Genomic DNA, 19,585 nt, shown 5'->3' with positions numbered 1-19,585 from the left:
TCCATTGATCCCCATTGCCCCCATTGACCTCCATTGATCCCCATTGACCTCCATTGATCCCCATTGCCCCCATTGACCTCTATTGATCCCCATTGCCCCCATTGACCTCCATTGATCCCCATTGCCCCCATTGACCTCCATTGATCCCCATTGCCCCCATTGACCTCTATTGATCCCCATTGCCCCCATTGACCTCTGTTGATCCCCATTGATCTCTATTGACCTCCATTGATCTCTATTGATCCTTGTTGATCCCCATTGATCCCCATTGACCTCCATTGCCTCCACTGACCTCTACTGATCCCTGTTGATCCCCATTGATCCCCATTGACCTCCATTGCCCCCATTGCCTCAATTGACCTCTATTGATCCCCATTGATCCCTGATGATCCGCATTGCCCCCGCTGACCTCCATTGATCCCCATTAATCCATTTTACTCCGCATTCCCCCCCTTACCCCATTGCCCCCCTTACCCTCATTCCCCCCATTGCCCCCATTACCCCCATTGCCCCCATTCCCCCCATTACCCCCATTGCCCCCATTGCCCCCCATGCCCCCATTACCATAATTACCCCCATTACCCCCATTGCCCCCATTCCCCCCATTACCTCCATTGCCCCCATTACCCCCATTGCCCCCATTCCCCCCATTGCCCCCATTACCCCCATTGCCCCCATTACCCCCATTGCCCCCATTACCCCTATTGCCCCCATAGCCCCATAGCCCTGACCTGGCCTCACAATGCGCAGCGCTCAGCACCCATTGGGGTCCCAGCAGCGCCCCCCCGCAGTAGGCGGAGCCAAAGTGCAGGAGCAGCACGAGCCCCCCATGGCCCCCCGTGGGGCACGGGGACCCCCCCAGGATGCGGCCGCCCCATTGGGGCGCTATGGGGGGGGGGGGGGGGGGCATGGATGAGGTCATGAAAGGGGGTGATGGGAGGAGGGGCACTCCAGAGCCTCCTATGGGGTACCCCATGACCCAGCATGGCCCCCATAGCCCCCATAGAGCACCCAAAGGACCCCCATAGAGCACCCAAAGGACCCCCATAGCCCCCATATGGCACCCAAAGGACCCCCATAGCCCCCATAGAGCACCCAAAGGACCCTCATAGCCCCCATAGAGCACCCAAAGGACCCCCATAGCCCCCATATGGCACCCAAAGGACCCCCATAGCCCCCATATGGCACCCAAAGGACCCCCATAGCCCCCATAGGGCACCCAAAGGACCCCCATAGCCCCCATAGAGCACCCAAAGGACCCTCATAGCCCCCATAGAGCACCCAAAGGACCCCCATAGAGCACCCAAAGGACCCCCATAGCCCCCATAGAGCACCCAAAGGACCCCCATAGAGCACCCAAAGGACCCCCATAGCCCCCATAGAGCACCCAAAGGACCCCCATAGCCCCCATAGGGCACCCAAAGGACCCCCATAGAGCACCCAAAGGACCCCCATAGCCCCCATAGAGCACCCAAAAGACCCCCATAGAGCACCCAAAGGACCCCCATAGCCCCCATATGGCACCCAAAGGACCCCCATAGCCCCCATAGAGCACCCAAAGGACCCCCATAGCCCCCATAGAGCACCCAAAGGACCCCCATAGAGCACCCAAAGGACCCCCATAGCCCCCATAGAGCACCCAAAGGACCCCCATAGAGCACCCAAAGGACCCCCATAGCCCCCATAGAGCACCCAAAGGACCCCCATAGCCCCCATAGGGCACCCAAAGCCCCCGTTACCGGTTGCACCCATGGGGGGCAGCAGCAGCAGCAGCAGCAGCAGCGGGGGGGGGGCTCCGGGCGCGGCCATTGCGGGTCTGGGGGGGGGGGTCGGGGCCCCATTGGGGCTCATTAAGGCTCTGGTTAATGATTAATGGGGTCGTTAATGAGACCTTGGGGGGAGGGGGGCAGGTGGCGCGTTCCCACCCCTCCCCTGCTCACTCATATGGGGGCTGGGGGGCAATGGGGCCAATGGGGGGCAATGGGGGTAATGGGGGCAATGGGGCCAATGGGGCAATGGGGGGCAATGGGGGCAATGGGGGGCAATGGGGGCAATGGGGGGCAATGGGGCCAATGGGGGGCAATGGGGGTAATGGGGGGCAAAGGGGGCAATGGGGGTAATGGGGGGCAATGGGGGTAATGGGGGGCAAAGGGGGCAATGGGGATAATCGCGGGCAATGGGGCCAATGGGGGGCAATGGGGGCAATGAGGGGCAATGGGGGTAATGGGGATAATGGGGGGCAATGGGGGTAATGGGGGGCAATGGGGGTAATGGGGGGCAATGGGGGTAATGGGGGCAATGGCGGCAATGGGGGGCAATGGGGGCAATGGGGTTAGTGGGGTCGGTTATAGGGTGACAAAGGGGTTGCCATAGGGGGGTTATTGGGTGGCAATGGGGTTGGTTATAGGGTGACAGTGGGGTGGCCATGGGGGGGACAATGGGGTGACAAAGGGGTGGCCATGGGGTAATGGTGGGGTGGCCATAGGGGGGATCGTGGGGGACAGTTATGGGGTGCCAATGGGGTCACTTATGGGGTGCCAATGGGCTGATAGAGGCTGCCGCAGGGGTCAGTTATGGGGTGAAGAAGGTCCCCATGGTCCATCTATGGGTCACAGCAGGTCCCTGTGCCTCTCTATGGGGCGACGTGTGGGGCGGATGCTCCCCCATTAAGGCCGGATTAAGGCCTCGCCCTGGGTGTGGGGCCGGGCGCCTATTATGGGATGGCTCATTAACGCTAATGAGGCTTTAGGGGCCTCAGCAAGGGCACACGAGGCCCGGGCTCTGATTGGCTGGAGAGGGGGAAGCTCCGCCCCTCCATTGGGGCAGGACCAGGAGCCAATGGGGTGGCACCAAGTTGAGGTGGGTGGGACTTAGGAGGAGCTCAGCCAATGGGGTGGCTCCAGGTTGAGGTGGGAGGGACCAAAGAGGAGCTCAGCCAGAGAGATGCCAGTTTAGGGCCTGGATAGGGCTCAGCCAATGGCGTGGCCCCGGTTTAGGGTGGGTGGGACTTGAGTCCAGCCAATGGGGTGGCTCCAAGCTGAGGTGGGGGGGACATAGGAGGAGCCCAACCAATGGCGTGGAAGCACGTTGGGTTGAGGAGGTCTGAAGAAGAGCTCAACCAATGGCGAGGTCTTCTCCTTGACCATTGGGCTGTTGGGCTGACCAATGAATGGGTGACCCCCGTTGGGCTGACCAATGAATGGGTGCCCCCCGTTGGGTTGACCAATGAATGGGTGACCCCCGTTGGGCTGACCAATGAATGGGTGACCCCTTTTGGGCTGACCAATGAATGGGTGACCCCCGTTGGGCTGACCAATGAATGGGTGACCCCCGTTGGGTTGACCAATGAATGGGTGACCCCCGTTGGGTTGACCAATGAATGGGTGACCCCTGTTGGGTTGACCAATGAATGGGTGACCCTCGTTGGGCTGACCAATGAATGGGTGACCCCCGTTGGGCTGACCAATGAATGGGTGACCCCTTTTGGGCTGACCAATGAATGGGTGACCCCTTTTGGGCTGACCAGTGAATGGGTGACCCCTGTTGGGCTGACCAATGAATGGGTGACCCCTGTTGGGTTGACCAATGAATGGGTGACCCCCGTTGGGTTGACCAATGAATGGGTGACCCCTGTTGGGTTGACCAATGAATGGGTGACCCCCGTTGGGTTGACCAATGAATGGGTGACCCTCGTTGGGCTGACCAATGAATGGGTGACCCCCGTTGGGCTGACCAATGAATGGGTGACCCCTTTTGGGCTGACCAATGAATGGGTGACCCCCGTTGGGTTGACCAATGAATGGGTGACCCCCGTTGGGCTGACCAATGAATGGGTGACCCCTGTTGGGTTGACCAATGAATGGGTGACCCCCGTTGGGCTGACCAATGAATGGGTGACCCCCGTTGGGTTGACCAATGAATGGGTGACCCCCGTTGGGTTGACCAATGAATGGGTGACCCTCGTTGGGCTGACCAATGAATGGGTGACCCCCGTTGGGCTGACCAATGAATGGGTGACCCCTGTTGGGCTGACCAATGAATGGGTGACCCCTTTTGGGCTGACCAATGAATGGGTGACCCCTGTTGGGCTGACCAATGAATGGGTGACCCCCGTTGGGCTGACCAATGAATGGGTGACCCTCGTTGGGCTGACCAATGAATGGGTGACCCCCGTTGGGCTGACCAATGAATGGGTGACCCCCGTTGGGCTGACCAATGAATGGGTGACCCCTTTTGGGCTGACCAATGAATGGGTGACCCCTGTTGGGTTGACCAATGAATGGGTGACCCCTTTTGGGCTGACCAATGAATGGGTGACCCCTTTTGGGCTGACCAATGAATGGGTGACCCCTGTTGGGCTGACCAATGAATGGGTGACCCCTTTTGGGCTGACCAATGAATGGGTGACCCCTGTTGGGCTGACCAATGAATGGGTGACCCCTGTTGGGTTGACCAATGAATGGGTGACTCCTGTTGGGCTGACCAATGAATGGGTGCCCCCCGTTGGGCTGACCAATGAATGGGTGACCCCTGTTGGGTTGACCAATGAATGGGTGACCCCTTTTGGGCTGACCAATGAATGGGTGCCCCCCGTTATGCTGACCAATGAATGGGTGACCCCGGTTGGGTTGACCCTCATTGACTGGATGCCCCTTGTTGGGTTCTTCAGTCCTATTGGTCATCTCCTTGGACACGGCCCCTGCTTGTGTTGCCCAACCTCTCTATGGCTTGAAGCCCCTTTGGCCACCACCGCGTCCTTGGTGCCACCAGATGATGGCTGCGAAGCTGATGGAGACCCCATCCTGAAGCCCATCACCGTGAGCTTGAAAGGACCAAGGCGCCCATCACAAAGGCTTTAATTTCTGCTCTCCTCCCGCCCCACATCTCAGCAGCTTCACCCCACAGCTTCTGCTGGCCCCGTGCTCCTCTGCCTTCCCCCCCCCCCCCGATGGCGCTTGGAGCTCAGTTGTCCTTCATGGTCTGGTGGATCCATTGGGCGTATCTACAGACCTTGGTGTAGACGCCAGGGCGCTTGGGCTGCCCGCACTTCTCCATGCCCCAGGACACGATCCCTTGGAGGGTCCTGTTGCAAACCAGGGGTCCTCCAGAGTCACCCTAGGGAGAAACGTGGCGTCAGCCCCATGGGGTCGGCCTTCATTGCGTGAGCTCTTTGCATTGGCCAAGTGGGCTTGGCTTGGGTTGGTCAGCTCCAACTTGGGCTAGCGGGCGGGTCAGGGAGTTGGCCAACTCTTGTTGGGTTGAAGATCCGCCATTGGCTTCTTCAAGTTCCCCTGGGGGGAGCGGCCATTGGGTTGCCCAACTCAACGGGAAGCCGCCATGAGCTTCACCTGAGGGTCAGACCTTGAAACCCAGCCCTAAGTTGACCACCAAGAGGATGCCAAGATGGAGCTCGAGATGCCCATGGAGATGGACCTCAAGATGCCCATGGAGATGGACCTCAATAGGACATCAAGGGGCACCTCAAGATGGTCATGGAGATGGACCTCAATGGGACATCAAGGGGCACCTCAAGATGGTCATGGAGATGGACCTCAATAGGACATCAAGGGGCACCTCAAGATGGTCATGGAGATGGACCTCAATGGGACATCAAGGGGCACCTCAAGATGCCCATGGAGATGCACCTCAATGGGACATCAAGGGGCACCTCAAGATGGTCATGGAGATGGACCTCAATGGGACATCAAGGGGCACCTCAAGATGCCCATGGAGATGCACCTCAATGGGACATCAAGGGGCACCTCAAGATGGTCATGGAGATGGACCTCAATAGGACATCAAGGGGCACCTCAAGATGGTCATGGAGATGGACCTCAATAGGACATCAAGGGGCACCTCAAGATGGTCATGGAGATGGACCTCAATAGGACATCAAGGGGCACCTCAAGATGCCCATGGAGATGGACCTCAATAGGACATCAAGGGGCACCTCAAGATGCCCATGGAGATGGACCTCAAGATGCCCATGGAGATGGACCTCAAGATGCCCATGGAGGAGCACCTCAATAGGACATCGAGAGGCACCTCAAGATGCCCATGGAGATGGACCTCAAGATGCTCATGGAGATGGACCTCAGGAGGCCATGGCGCTGGTTCCTGCTGGTCCAAGGGGCTCTGCTCCGTACCTGACATGAGTCCCTCCCACCTTGGAGGCTGCCGGCGCAGAGCATGTTGTCGGTGATGGAGCCGGGGTACAAGCGGTGGCATTCGGCCGTGGAGAAGATGGTGACGTTGACGCACTGCAAGACGTCCGGGTAAGTGACTGAGGTGGGACACAAAGGGACAAAGAACGAAGGGAGGGGAGGAGAAGAAAGAGACCAAAGGAGATGGACCCGGCCACCGGCAGGAACTGTGCCCCATAGCAGCCAAAGCCCACCCAAAGGTGGCCCCCGACGTGGTGGGATGGGGTCCGCGGGGGGCCCCATGTGGGGCTGGGGGGGGCAAAGGGGAATATGGGGGGTTGGGGGGGAGGTGGGGGTGGTGGGACCTTCTCCAGGGGGTTTGTGGATGGCCATGAATGGGCTTGGGTGGGCATAAAGGGGTGCAGGTGGTCATGGGGGGACCCTGATGGCCATAAGGGAGCCCCTATGTCCCAGGTGACCATAAGGGGACCCAAATGGCCATGAGGGGACCCAAATGTCCCTGGGTGGACCCAGATCTCCATAAGGACACACAGATCTCCGTGAAGGGGCCCGTATCTCCATAAGAGATGGAGCAAGGCACCAAGATGACTCTGATGTCCCCATTCCCTACATAAGAACCCCCTAAACCTCCATAAGAACCCCCTAAACCTCCATAAGAACCCCCTAAACCTCCATAAGAACCTCCTAAACCTCCATAAGAACCCCCTAAACCTCCATAAGAACCCCCTAAACCTCCATAAGAACCTCCTAAACCTCCATAAGAACCCCCTAAACCTCCATAAGAACCCCCTAAACCTCCATAAGAACCCCCTAAACCTCCATAAGAACCTCCTAAACCTCCATAAGAACCCCCTAAACCTCCATAAGAACCTCCTAAACCTCCACAAGAACCTCCTAAACCTCCATAAGAACCCCCTAAACCTCCATAAGAACCTCCTAAACCTCCATAAGAACCTCCTAAACCTCCATAAGAACCCCCTAAACCTCCATAAGAACCTCCTAAACCTCCATAAGAACCCCCTAAACCTCCATAAGAACCCCCTAAACCTCCATAAGAACCTCCTAAACCTCCACAAGAACCTCCTGAACCTCCATAAGAACCCCCTAAACCTCCATAAGAACCTCCTAAACCTCCATAAGAACCCCCTAAACCTCCATAAGAACCCCCTAAACCTCCACAAGAACCTCCCAAACCTCCATAAGAACCTCCTAAACCTCCAAAAGAACCCCCTAAACCTCCATAAGAACCCCCTAAACCTCCATAAGAACCTCCTAAACCTCCATAAGAACCTCCTAAACCTCCATAAGAACCCCCTAAACCTCCAAAAGAACCCCCTAAACCTCCAAAAGAACCCCCTAAACCTCCATAAGAACCCCCTAAACCTCCATAAGAACCTCCTAAACCTCCACAAGAACCTCCTAAACCTCCATAAGAACCCCCTAAACCTCCATAAGAACCTCCCAAACCTCCATAAGAACCTCCCAAACCTCCATAAGAACCTCCCAAACCTCCATAAGAACCTCCTAAACCTCCAAAAGAACCCCCTAAACCTCCATAAGAACCCCCTAAACCTCCATAAGAACCCCCTAAACCTCCATAAGAACCTCCTAAACCTCCACAAGAACCCCCTAAACCTCCATAAGAACCCCCTAAACCTCCATAAGAACCTCCTAAACCTCCATAAGAACCCCCTAAACCTCCATAAGAACCCCCTAAACCTCCATAAGAACCTCCTAAACCTCCATAAGAACCCCCTAAACCTCCACAAGAACCCCCAAGACCCCATAAGAGCCCCTGGAGCCACTCGGGTACCTTCAGGGGAGGTGGTGGCTCCCCATCCCGATGTGGTGCAGGTGGTCCCAGGCTGGGGCAGGCAGGAGGCCACGGAGATGGGCTTGATCCTGTCGGTGATGGTGACGGGGGTGAGGAGCTTCATCATCATGATGTCATTGTCCTTGGTGGTGGGGTCGTAGCTGGGGTGGGCCACCATCTTCTGCACCATCTTCTGCACCTCCCCGCGCTCCCGGGTGTACAGGTTGTGTTTGCCCATGTGCACGCTGGTGATCCTATGGGGCACGGGGCGGTGGTCACCATGGGGTGGGTGGCACAAGGGGTATGGGTGTCATGGACCGTGTGTAGGACACGGCATGGACCATGCGTAGGACACGGCATGGATCATGTGTAGGACACGACATGGATCATGTGTAGGACACGGCATGGATCATGTGTAGGACATGGTATGGATCATGTGTAGGACACGGCATGGACCATGTGTAGGACACGGTATGGACCATGTGTAGGACACGGCATGGATCATGTGTAGGACACGGCATGGACCATGTGTAGGACACGGCATGGATCATGTGTAGGACATGGTATGGACCATGTGTAGGACACGGCATGGATCATGTGTAGGACACGGCATGGATCATGTGTAGGACACGGCATGGATCATGTGTAGGACATGGTATGGACCATGTGTAGGACACGGCATGGACCATGTGTAGGACATGGCATGGATCATGTGTAGGACACGGCATGGATCATGTGTAGGACACGGCATGGATCATGTGTAGGACATGGCATGGATCATGTGTAGGACACGGCATGGATCATGTGTAGGACACGGCATGGATCATGTGTAGGACATGGTATGGACCATGTGTAGGACATGGTATGGACTCAATGTCCATGTCATGGACAATGACATCCTACAATACATGTAGGACATGGTATGGATCATGTGTAGGACACGCCATTGACCACATGTAGGACATGTCATGGATCATGTGTAGGACATGGTATGGACCATGTGTAGGACATGGTATGGACCATGCGTAGGACACGGCATGGATCATGTGTAGGACACGGCATGGATCATGTGTAGGACACGGTATGGATCATGTGTAGGACACGGCATGGACCATGTGTAGGACATGGTATGGACCATGTGTAGGACATGGCATGGACCATGTGTAGGACATGGTATGGACCATGTGTAGGACACGCCATTGACCACGTGTAGGACATGTCATGGATCATGTGTAGGACATGGTATGGATCATGTGTAGGACTCCTCATGGCCCACATATGGGACATACATGGCCAATGTCTGACATAGCAGAACACATGGAGACCACAACCTGGATGACTCCACGACACGCGCCACACATGGACCATGAAGACCACAACCCATGGGTCCATAACCTGCATGGGACCACGCCATGGACCATGAAGACCACAACCCATGGGTCCATAACCTGCATGGGACCACGCCATGGACCATGAAGACCACGCTACGGGTGAGGAGCCACCCTGGGCACCCCAGGACCTGGTCCTTACCCTGGCGTGGTGCAATGGGCCGCCGTCACCACCCACTCCTTGTCCACCAGGACCCCACCGCAGTAGAGCTTGTACATGTCCAAGATGGCCACTTGCCATGGTTGTGAATGGGGCTCGCAGTCCATGCCCCCGACCACGCGCGTGTCCCCCTCCACCACCGAGGTCGCTACATGGGAGGACACGCCAAGAACACGCGTGTTAGAGCCGCCCGCCCGCGTGTCCGCCCCGCGCTCCCACCCCACCGCCCCGCGGACTCACCCATGGACACCACCAAGACCAACGTTCTCAGCACCTTCATGGTGCCCCATAGCTTGGGGACCTCCATCACTGCAGGCGCTGTGGGGCAGAGCTGTTAGATGTCCCCCCCCCCACCAGGGGTTTTGCATCAAGGAGAAGATGAGATGGGCCATAAGGACCTCCATATGGGGAGGGGGTCTTAGGGGTGGCCTTCACCCCACCACTTCCACCCCATTGGCCCCGTCGTCACCATCAAGCTGTTGCAATGGGTGACCTCATGGGCCCATAGGAGCAAGCAGCAGAGTCATCCTTAATGAGGCCATGTAATTATGGGTTCCACCACGTCCTCCACCTTCCCCCTCCTTGTCTCCAGGCCATTGACCTCCCAGAACCTCGCTCTGCCCTTGGATGCCTCCCATGGGATGGAGCCGGTGGGGCTCTGGACATAGGGCGCCTGGGGTGGCCCCATAGGTCCTCAAGGTGGTGGGGTTGGAGATAGGTTTGGATGGGGGGAGTCATCTCCTCTATGGCCATGGTTGAGGGTTGGGGTTGTCCATGGGTCTGAGTCAGGGGTTCCCATGGGGTGGAGGTACCCATGGATGTGGGTCATGGATCCTCATAGACATGGGGCATTGCTCCCCATGGACGTGGGTCATGGATCCTCATGGCCATGGCTTTGGGGTCCCCATGGCCGTGGGTGCTGGTTCCTCACAGCCGTGGATCATTGCTCCCCATGGAGGTTTGTGGGCCCCATAGAAGTGGGTCAAAGCTCCACGTGACTGCGGGTCACAGTTCCCATGGCCATGGGTCGGAGCCACCCATGGGTGTGGGTCACCACTCCCTGTGGCCATGCGCCGTGGGCCCCACAGATAAAGGAAATGGGGCCCATGGGGCGCAGGTTCCTTGCTCCCCAAGGGGATGGGCTGGGGGGGTTGCCCTATGGAAGGATTGGAGGGGGATGGAGATCATGGATGGAGGAGGAAGGATGGAGATGGAGGAACATGGATGGAGAACAGGGAAGGGTGGAGATGGGGCTGGAGATGGAGGAAGGGTGGAGATAGGGATGGAGATGGAGGAAGGGTGGAGATAGGGATGGAGGAAACATGGAGAAGGAGCTATGGACATAAGGATGGAGGAGACATGGGGAACAGGGAGGGATGGAGATAGGGATGGAGAAAACATGGGGGAGAAGGAAGGATGGAGATGGAGAAAGGAGGAGACATGGAGAACAGGGAAAGGAGGAGATCAGGGATGGATCAACCATGGAGAACAGGGAAAGGAGGAGATCAGGGATGGATCAACCATGGAGAACAGGGAAAGGAGGAGATCAGGGATGGATCAACCATGGAGAACAGGGAAAGGAGGAGATCAGGGATGGATCAACCATGGAGAACAGGGAAAGGAGGAGATCAGGGATGGATCAACCATGGAGAACAGGGAAAGAAGGAGATCAGGGATGGATCAACCATGGAAAACAGGGAAAGGAGGAGATCAGGGATGGATCAACCATGGAGAACAGGGAAAGAAGGAGATCAGGGATGGATCAACCATGGAGAACAGGGAAAGAAGGAGATCAGGGATGGATCAACCATGGAGAACAGGGAAAGGAGGAGATCAGGGATGGATCAACCATGGAGAACAGGGAAAGGAGGAGATCAGGGATGGATCAACCATGGAAAACAGGGAAAGGAGGAGATCAGGGATGGATCAACCATGGAGAACAGGGAAAGGAGGAGATCAGGGATGGATCAACCATGGAGAACAGGGAAAGGAGGAGATCAGGGATGGATCAACCATAGAGAACAGGGAAAGGAGGAGATCAGGGATGGATCAACCATGGAAAACAGGGAAAGGAGGAGATCAGGGATGGATCAACCATGGAGAACAGGGAAAGAAGGAGATCAGGGATGGATCAACCATGGAGAACAGGGAAAGAAGGAGATCAGGGATGGATCAACCATGGAGAACAGGGAAAGGAGGAGATCAGGGATGGATCAACCATGGAGAACAGGGAAAGAAGGAAATCAGGGATGGATCAACCATGGAGAACAGGGAAAGGAGGAGATCAGGGATGGATCAACCATGGAGAACAGGGAAAGGAGGAGATCAGGGATGGATCAACCATGCAGAAGGACACTTGGACAGCAACCATTGACAAGGAACCTCCCAACCTCAGCCCACGCAGAGCAGGAGAAGACCAGGAGCGAGCCAAGCCCCGAGCCCCATGCCCACCCCACAACCTCTTCTTGATGGACCCCCATTGCCCACCACCAGCATCCAACCTCTCCGTGGGTCCCCACTGTGCCCCAGCGGGGGCCGGGGGCCGTGCCCCTCGCCCTTGTCCTCCTCAGTGGCCAGCGGGAGGGCGAAGACCTCGGTGGTGGCCGCTGAGTCTCCTGGGCTCCGTGGCCACCTTTGGGTGCCCGTCCCACCCCACGTGAGCACCCAATGGGTTTTATAAGGGCGTCGGGGCACGGCCCACCCCGGGGCTGAGCTGGAGGCGTCCCACGGGCGCCCAGACGCTCCCTTAATCCCTTGGGAGCTTCTCCGGCACCGCCTGGACTTGCCTCACCTCGGAGGTGGTGGATGGAGGGGAGGAGATGGGGAGGGGTTGGGGTGCTGGGGATGGAGGTGGGAGATGGAGATGGTGGGGGATGGAGGTGGGGTATGGAGCTATGGAGGTGGGATATGGAGTTATGGAGGCGGGATATGGAGCTATGGAGGTGGGATATGGAGTTATGGAGGTGGGGTATGGAGTTATGGAGGTGGGATATGGAGCTATGGAGGTGGGATATGGAGCTATGGAGGTGGGATATGGAGCTATGGAGGTGGGATATGGAGCTATGGAGGTGGGATAAGGAGTTATGGAGGTGGGATATGGAGTTATGGAGGTGGGATATGGAGCTATGGAGGTGGGATATGGAGTTATGGAGGTGGGATATGGAGCTATGGAGGTGGGATATGGAGCTATGGAGGTGGGATATGGAGCTATGGAGGTGGGATATGGAGCTATGGAGGTGGGATATGGAGCTATGGAGGTGGGATATGGAGTTATGGAGGTGGGATATGGAGTTATGGAGGTGGGATGTGGAGTTATGGAGGCGAGATATGGAGCTATGGAGGTGGGATATGGAGTTATGGAGGTGGGATATGGAGTTATGGAGGTGGGATATGGAGCTATGGAGGTGGGATATGGAGCTATGGAGGTGGGATATGGAGTTATGGAGGTGGGATGTGGAGTTATGGAGGCGGGATATGGAGCTATGGAGGTGGGATATGGAGTTATGGAGGTGGGATATGGAGCTATGGAGGTGGGATATGGAGCTATGGAGGTGGGATATGGAGTTATGGAGGTGGGATATGGAGCTATGGAGGTGGGATATGGAGTTATGGAGGTGGGATATGGAGTTATGGAGGTGGGATATGGAGCTATGGAGGTGGGATATGGAGTTATGGAGGTGGGATATGGAGTTATGGAGGTGGGATATGGAGCTATGGAGGTAGGATATGGAGTTATGGAGGTGGGATATGGAGTTATGGAGGCGGGATATGGAGCTATGGAGGTGGGATGTGGAGTTATGGAGGCGGGATATGGAGCTATGGAGGTGGGATATGGAGTTATGGAGGTGGGATATGGAGCTATGGAGGTGGGATATGGAGCTATGGAGGTGGGATATGGAGTTATGGAGGTGGGATATGGAGTTATGGAGGTGGGATATGGAGCTATGGAGGTGGGATATGGAGTTATGGAGGTGGGATATGGAGCTATGGAGGTGGGATATGGAGTTATGGAGGTGGGATATGGAGTTATGGAGGTGGGATATGGAGCTATGGAGGTGGGATATGGAGTTATGGAGGTGGGATATGGAGTTATGGAGGTGGGATATGGAGCTATGGAGGTAGGATATGGAGTTATGGAGGTGGGATATGGAGTTATGGAGGCGGGATATGGAGCTATGGAGGTGGGATATGGAGCTATGGAGGTGGGATATGGAGTTATGGAGGAGGGATGTGGAGTTATGGAGGCGGGATATGGAGCTATGGAGGTGGGATATGGAGCTATGGAGGTGGGATATGGAGCTATGGAAGTAGGATATGGAGTTATGGAGGTGGGATATGGAGATGGTGGGATATGGAAGTGGGATATGGAATTACAGAGGCGGGATATGGAGATGGTGGGGTATGGAGGCGGGATATGGAGGTCTGGAGGTGTGATATGGAGTTCTGGAGGCACAATATGGAGTTATGGAGGTGGGACATGGAGATGGTGGGATATGGAGGTGGGATATGGAGTTCTGGAGACACGGGGACGGGTGATGTTGGGTTGTGGAGGTGATACTGGAGATACGCGCTTGTAGGTTGCCCCCATGGCCCCCAGCCCCACATCCCTACAGCCACGAGTTGTCCCCCATGGCCACCCCCCCCCCGTGGTCCCCACGCTCCTCCCCTCCTTCTCCCCACGACCTCCACGCCCGTGGTGGAGCCACGTTTCCCAGGGCTTTATTCCATGCAGAAGGTGCCGTAAGGGGGTGGGAGGAGGGAGAAGACCCCACCGGGCAGATCCGGGCTGGGAGGAGAGGACCTTTCCCTCCTGCCGGTGGCTCACACGTGGCTGTTCCTCCTCATGGTGTCCTGGATCCAGGAGGTGAACTCGCACACGCGGGTGTAGACCCCGGGCTTGCCCTGTTGGCCACAGACCTGCATCCCCCAGGACACGATGCCCTGGAGCTCGTCCCGGCACACGAGGGGACCTCCTGAGTCACCCTATGGGAGACAAGGAGCTTATGGGGTGGTCCCACGGTGAGGGCCTCCCACCGACGCCAACAGCACATAGGGAGGGCTTCAGCGCCATGGTGGGACCATGGGGACCACTGTGATGATGGGGCCAAGTCATGGAGATCACCATGGCCCATGGGGTCAGGCCAGGGAAACCATCACGTTCTATGGGTTCCCATAGCACCCAGGGTGCTCCTATAGAACTTGGGGGTCCCCATGGCACCCATGGAACCTGGATGGTCGCTGTAGCACCCGGTGGTCCCCAGAGCACCCATAGAACCCAGATGGTCTCCATCGCACCCAGTGGTCCTCATCATGCTTCTCTTGCCCCTCAACACTAAGAGACCTCTCAGTGTTGTTCTTACCCCCCATATCTTCTCCATGGAGGTTCTCCACCCCAAAGCCACCCCATAGGTGTGGGGCAGGAGCCATGACGCCCCCCTAGACCCACCTGGCAGGAGTCGGTGCCCCCCGTGCTGACACCAGCACACAGCATGTTCTTGGTGATGCCCTTGGGGTAGAGTCTGCTGCACTCCTCGTTGGCCATGGTGTAGACCACACCACACTGGAGGACATCAGGGAAGTAGCCTGGGGACAATGGGGCTTGGTTGGAGGTCCTGTGGGACCAGTGTGTCCAATGGGGTCTTCTCCAGCTGAAGGTGGCACTGTGCTATGGGAGATGCCCTCAAGGTGAGGGCGGATGGAGAGCTCCAAAGGCAACCAATGGACCTCTGAAGGAGCCAGGTCACCACTTGAGGTGGCCCCAAGCCATCGAGATACCTCCAAGCCATTGAGATACCTCCAGGCCATTGAGATGGCTCCAAGCCATTGGGATGGCCCCAAGACATCAAGATACCTCCAAGCCACTGAGATGGCCCCAAGACATCGAGATGGCCCCAAGACATCGAGATGCCCCCAAGACATCGAGATGCCCCCAAGACATCGAGATGACCCCAAGACATCGAGATGACCCCAAGACATCGAGATGACCCCAAGACATCGAGATGGCTCCAAGCCATTGAGATACCTCCAGGCCATTGAGATGGCTCCAAGCCACTGAGATGGCCCCAAGACATCGAGATGGCCCCAAGACATCGAGATACCTCCAAGCCATTGGGATGGCCCCAAGACATCGAGATACCTCCAAGCCATTGAGATACTTCCAAGCCATTGAGATACTTCCAAGCCCCTTGCCGCCGCTGTCCGTGGTGCTACAGGCGCCGTCCCCACCTACCTTCGGGGCTGCTGGTGCTGCCCCAGCCCGACACCACGCACTCAGTGTTGGGGGGTGGACACCTCTTGGGCAAGGCCACGGGGTGGACGTGCTCGGTGAAGCGGGCGGGCTTCTGGAGCCTCAGCAGCATGATGTCACTGTCATGGCTGGTGGGGTTGTAGTTGGGGTGGATGAAGGCCTTGGCCGAGGAGATGCATTGCTCCGTCCCTTCCTTGGTCTTCAAGCTGTGGTCGCCCATGCGGATGGGGATGGAGCTGGGTGATGGACAAAGGACCATGGAGGAGCTCCTCATAGGACCCAAAGCTTCTCCTCCTCCCTAGCTTCAAGGGAGGCCAAAGTCACCCAACAGGTCAACTGGAGGCCTCTGTGCTGCTCAAGAACGTGAGGACCTGGAGGTCCAAGTGGCCACCAAAAGGCTCAAGTAGGGGGAGGGGTTCTTCCCTGTTTCTCCATGGCGGAGCCTCCTTGTCCATCATAAAGGAAGGTCCATGGTGAGGAGACGGAGTCCTCCCACCCAACCCCATTGACCTGTGGGGACCTCCCACCCAACCCCATTGACCTGTGGGGACCTCCCACTCAACCCCATTGACCAATAGGGTCCTCCCACCCAACCCCATTGACCTGTGGGGACCTCCCACCCAACCCCATTGACCTATGGAGCCCTCCCACCCAACCCCATTGACCAATAGGGACCTCCCAGCAACCCCATTGACCAATAGGGTCCTCCCACCCAACCCCATTGACCTGTGGAGACCTCCCACCCAACCCCATTGACCAATAGGGTCCTCCCACCCAACCCCATTGACCAATAGGGTCCTCCCACCCGACCCCATTGACCCATGGAGCCCTCCCACCCAACCCCATTGACCAATAGGGTCCTCCCACCCAACCCCATTGACCAATAGGGTCCTCCCACCAACCCCATTGACCCGTGGGGACCTCCCACCTCTTGGTGTCGCAATGGGCGGCCGTCAGCACCCAGGAGCTCCCGATGAGGACCCCACCGCAGTGGATGTTCTTCTGGGGGCCCAAGAGAACAACCTGGTAGGGGTGGCGCCTCTTCTGGCACCTCTGGCCACCCACGATCCGGGTCTCGTCCCCCACGGCCACTGCAGGACACGGGGAGACACCAGGGACTCCCAGTGTCTCCCAGTTGCTTCATGGAAGCTGCCCAGATGCCACCTACGAGGTCTCCTGGGCCACCCGCTGTCCTCCCAGCTCTTCCTTTCCTTCCCACTGTCTCCCAGTTGCTTTCCCCAGTGCCTCCCAGTTGCCACCTCCAAGTCCTCCTGGGCCACCCCATGCCACCCAGCTCTTCCCTTCCCACCCAGAGCTTCCCAGTGCCCTCCCAGTGCTCCCAGTGACTGATCGCTTCCCACCCAGCACCCTCCCAGTGCCCTCCCAGTGACTTGGCGCTTCCCACCCACTGCCTCCCATTGTCTCCCAGTGCCTCCCAGTTCTTTCCCAATACCGGCGCATTCCCCCTTCGTGGCCCCCAGTAGCCTCCCAGTGCCTCCCAGTGCCTCCTTGCATCACTCCATTTCCCCCTTAGAGCCGCCAGTTCCCTTCCAGTGCCCCCAGTTCCCCCCCCAGTTCCCTCCCAGTTCCCTCCCAGTCCATCCCAGTGCTCCCCAGTCCCTTCCCTTTCGCTCTTACCCACACCAGGGCCCTCCCACTGCTTCCCAGTGTCCCCAGTTCACCTCTAGCTCCTTCCCACTATGGTCCAGTGCCTCCCAGTGGCCTCCCAGCACCTTCCAGTCCATGCCAGTGCCTCCCAGCACCCTCCCAGTCCATTCCCAGTGCCTCCCCGTCTACCCCAGTGCCCCCCGAGTCTCTTCCCAGTTCATCCCAGTCCATTTCAGTGCTCCCCAGTGCCCCCCATTGTCTCCCAGTCCCTCTTAGTCCATCCCATTCCCCCCCAGTCCCTTCCCAGCTCATCCCAGTGCCTCTCAATCCCCCCCAGTGTCCCTCCCAGTCCATCCCAGTGCCCTCACCGGTGGCCAGGAGCAGCAGGGGCAGGATTCCCTGCATGGTGATGGGAGGAAGAGGCGGAAGCAGAGGAGGAAGCAGAGGAGGAAGAGGAGGAGGAAGCGGCACCTGGTGGGGACCCGGCTCCGGCCCCTTTAAATCCAGCCGGGCCCCGCCTGGGCTGGTCGGGGCGGTCCAACCAGGGCGGCAGGCTGGGGCGGCCCCGGGCCAATCAGAGACAGGCACGGTGGCCCTGCACCAATCAGGGACGGCTGGGGTGGGCACAGGCTAATCAGAGCCGTCTGAGCCAATCAGAGTCCACCCAGGTGGCCCTGCGCCAATCAGAGCTGGGCAGAGTGGGTCACAGGTGCATTGGAGCCCCCTGGGGTGGGAACGGGCCAATCAGAGCTGGCCAGGGTAGGCGCTGGCCAATCAGAGCCAGACGGGCCAGTAGGAGCCCGCCAGGGTGGGCATGGGCCAATCAGAGGTGCCTGGGGCAGGTGTGGGCCAATCAGAGGCTTTTGGGGTAGACATGGGCCAATCGATGACTCCCAGTGCTTATCAGTGCCTCCCAGTTCACCCCAGTGCCTCCCAGTGCCTGTCCCATCCTTCCCAGTGCCTCCCAGGTTCATCCCAGTTCATCCCAGGGCTTCCCAGTGTCCTTCCTGTCATTCCCAGTGCCTCCCAGTTCACCCCAGTGCCCTCCGCTGTCACCTCCCACCTTGAGCCCCTGCCAGCTCCTGCTGGGAACTGGGGTGACCGGTTCGGGCACCTCGAGGTGGCTCCTGGGCCACCCAATGGGGATGTCACCTGTCCCCCAGTGCTCCCAGTGCTCCCAGTGCTCCCAGTTCCCATTGCCCCCCATTGCTCCCAGTTCCCATTGCCCCCATTGCTCCCAGTGCTCCCAGTTCCCATTGCCCCCCATTGCTCCCACTGCTCCCAGTTCCCATTGCCCCCTCATTGCTCCCAGTTCCCATTGCCCCCCATTACTCCCAGTGCCCAGTTCCCATTGCCCCCCATTGCTCCCAGTTCCCATTGCCCCCCATTGCTCCCACTGCTCCCAGTTCCCATTGCCCCCTCATTGCTCCCAGTTCCCATTGCCCCCCATTACTCCCAGTGCCCAGTTCCCATTGCCCCCCATTGCTCCCAGTTCCCATTGCCACCCATTGCTCCCACTGCTCCCAGTTCCCATTGCCCCCTCATTGCTCCCAGTTCCCATTGCCCCCCATTGCTCCCACTGCTCCCAGTTCCCATTGCCCCCCATTGCTCCCAGTTCCCATTGCCCCCATTGCTCCCACTGCTCCCAGTTCCCATTGCCCCCTCATTGCTCCCAGTTCCCATTGCCCCCCATTGCTCCCAGTTCCCATTGCCCCCATTGCTCCCATTGCTCCCAGTTCCCATTGCCCCCATTGCTCCCACTGCTCCCAGTTCCCATTGCCCCCTCATTGCTCCCAGTTCCCATTGCCCCCATTGCTCCCACTGCTCCCAGTTCCCATTGCCCCCCATTGCTCCCACTGCTCCCAGTTCCCATTGCCCCCAGTGCTCCCAGTTCCCATTGCCCCCCATTGCCCCCATTGCTCCCAGTTCCCATTGCCCCCATTGCTCCCACTGCTCCCAGTTCCCATTGCCCCCAGTGCTCCCAGTTCCCATTGCCCCCCATTGCTCCCAGTGCTCCCAGTTCCCATTGCCCCCCATTGCTCCCACTGCTCCCAGTTCCCATTGCCCCCTCATTGCTCCCAGTTCCCATTGCCCCCCATTGCTCCCAGTTCCCATTGCCCCCATTGCTCCCATTGCTCCCAGTTCCCATTGCCCCCATTGCTCCCACTGCTCCCAGTTCCCATTGCCCCCTCATTGCTCCCAGTT

At 58.0% G+C, this 19,585-nt stretch overlaps 2 protein-coding genes across 2 annotated transcripts; both read right to left on the bottom strand.

The window, feature by feature from the left end:
• Positions 1–4,962: 4,962 nt before the first annotated feature.
• LOC308231248 (kallikrein-11-like) lies at positions 4,963–9,805 on the bottom strand (the record flags this gene model as incomplete). The annotated part of the gene is made up of 5 exons (XM_080636431.1): positions 4,963–5,115; positions 6,147–6,283; positions 7,978–8,231; positions 9,508–9,673; positions 9,766–9,805. The coding sequence occupies 5 exons, from the start codon at positions 9,803–9,805 to the stop codon at positions 4,963–4,965; spliced, it is 750 nt and encodes a 249-aa protein (XP_080492557.1).
• Positions 9,806–14,346: 4,541 nt separating this feature from the next.
• LOC308231247 (trypsin-3-like) lies at positions 14,347–17,785 on the bottom strand (the record flags this gene model as incomplete). Its single annotated transcript, XM_080636430.1, has 5 exons — positions 14,347–14,508; positions 14,972–15,108; positions 15,755–16,008; positions 16,701–16,863; positions 17,749–17,785. 5 exons carry the CDS (start codon positions 17,783–17,785, stop codon positions 14,347–14,349), a joined length of 753 nt encoding a protein of 250 aa, XP_080492556.1.
• Positions 17,786–19,585: the final 1,800 nt, after the last annotated feature.

The sequence above is a fragment of the Psittacula echo genome, assembly GCF_963264785.1.
Source record: "Psittacula echo genome assembly, chromosome: 33".
NCBI classification, from domain to species: domain Eukaryota; kingdom Metazoa; phylum Chordata; class Aves; order Psittaciformes; family Psittacidae; genus Psittacula; species Psittacula echo.
The sequence above is the reverse complement of the archived record's forward strand: the minus strand, read 5'-3'. Positions and strand labels throughout refer to the sequence as shown.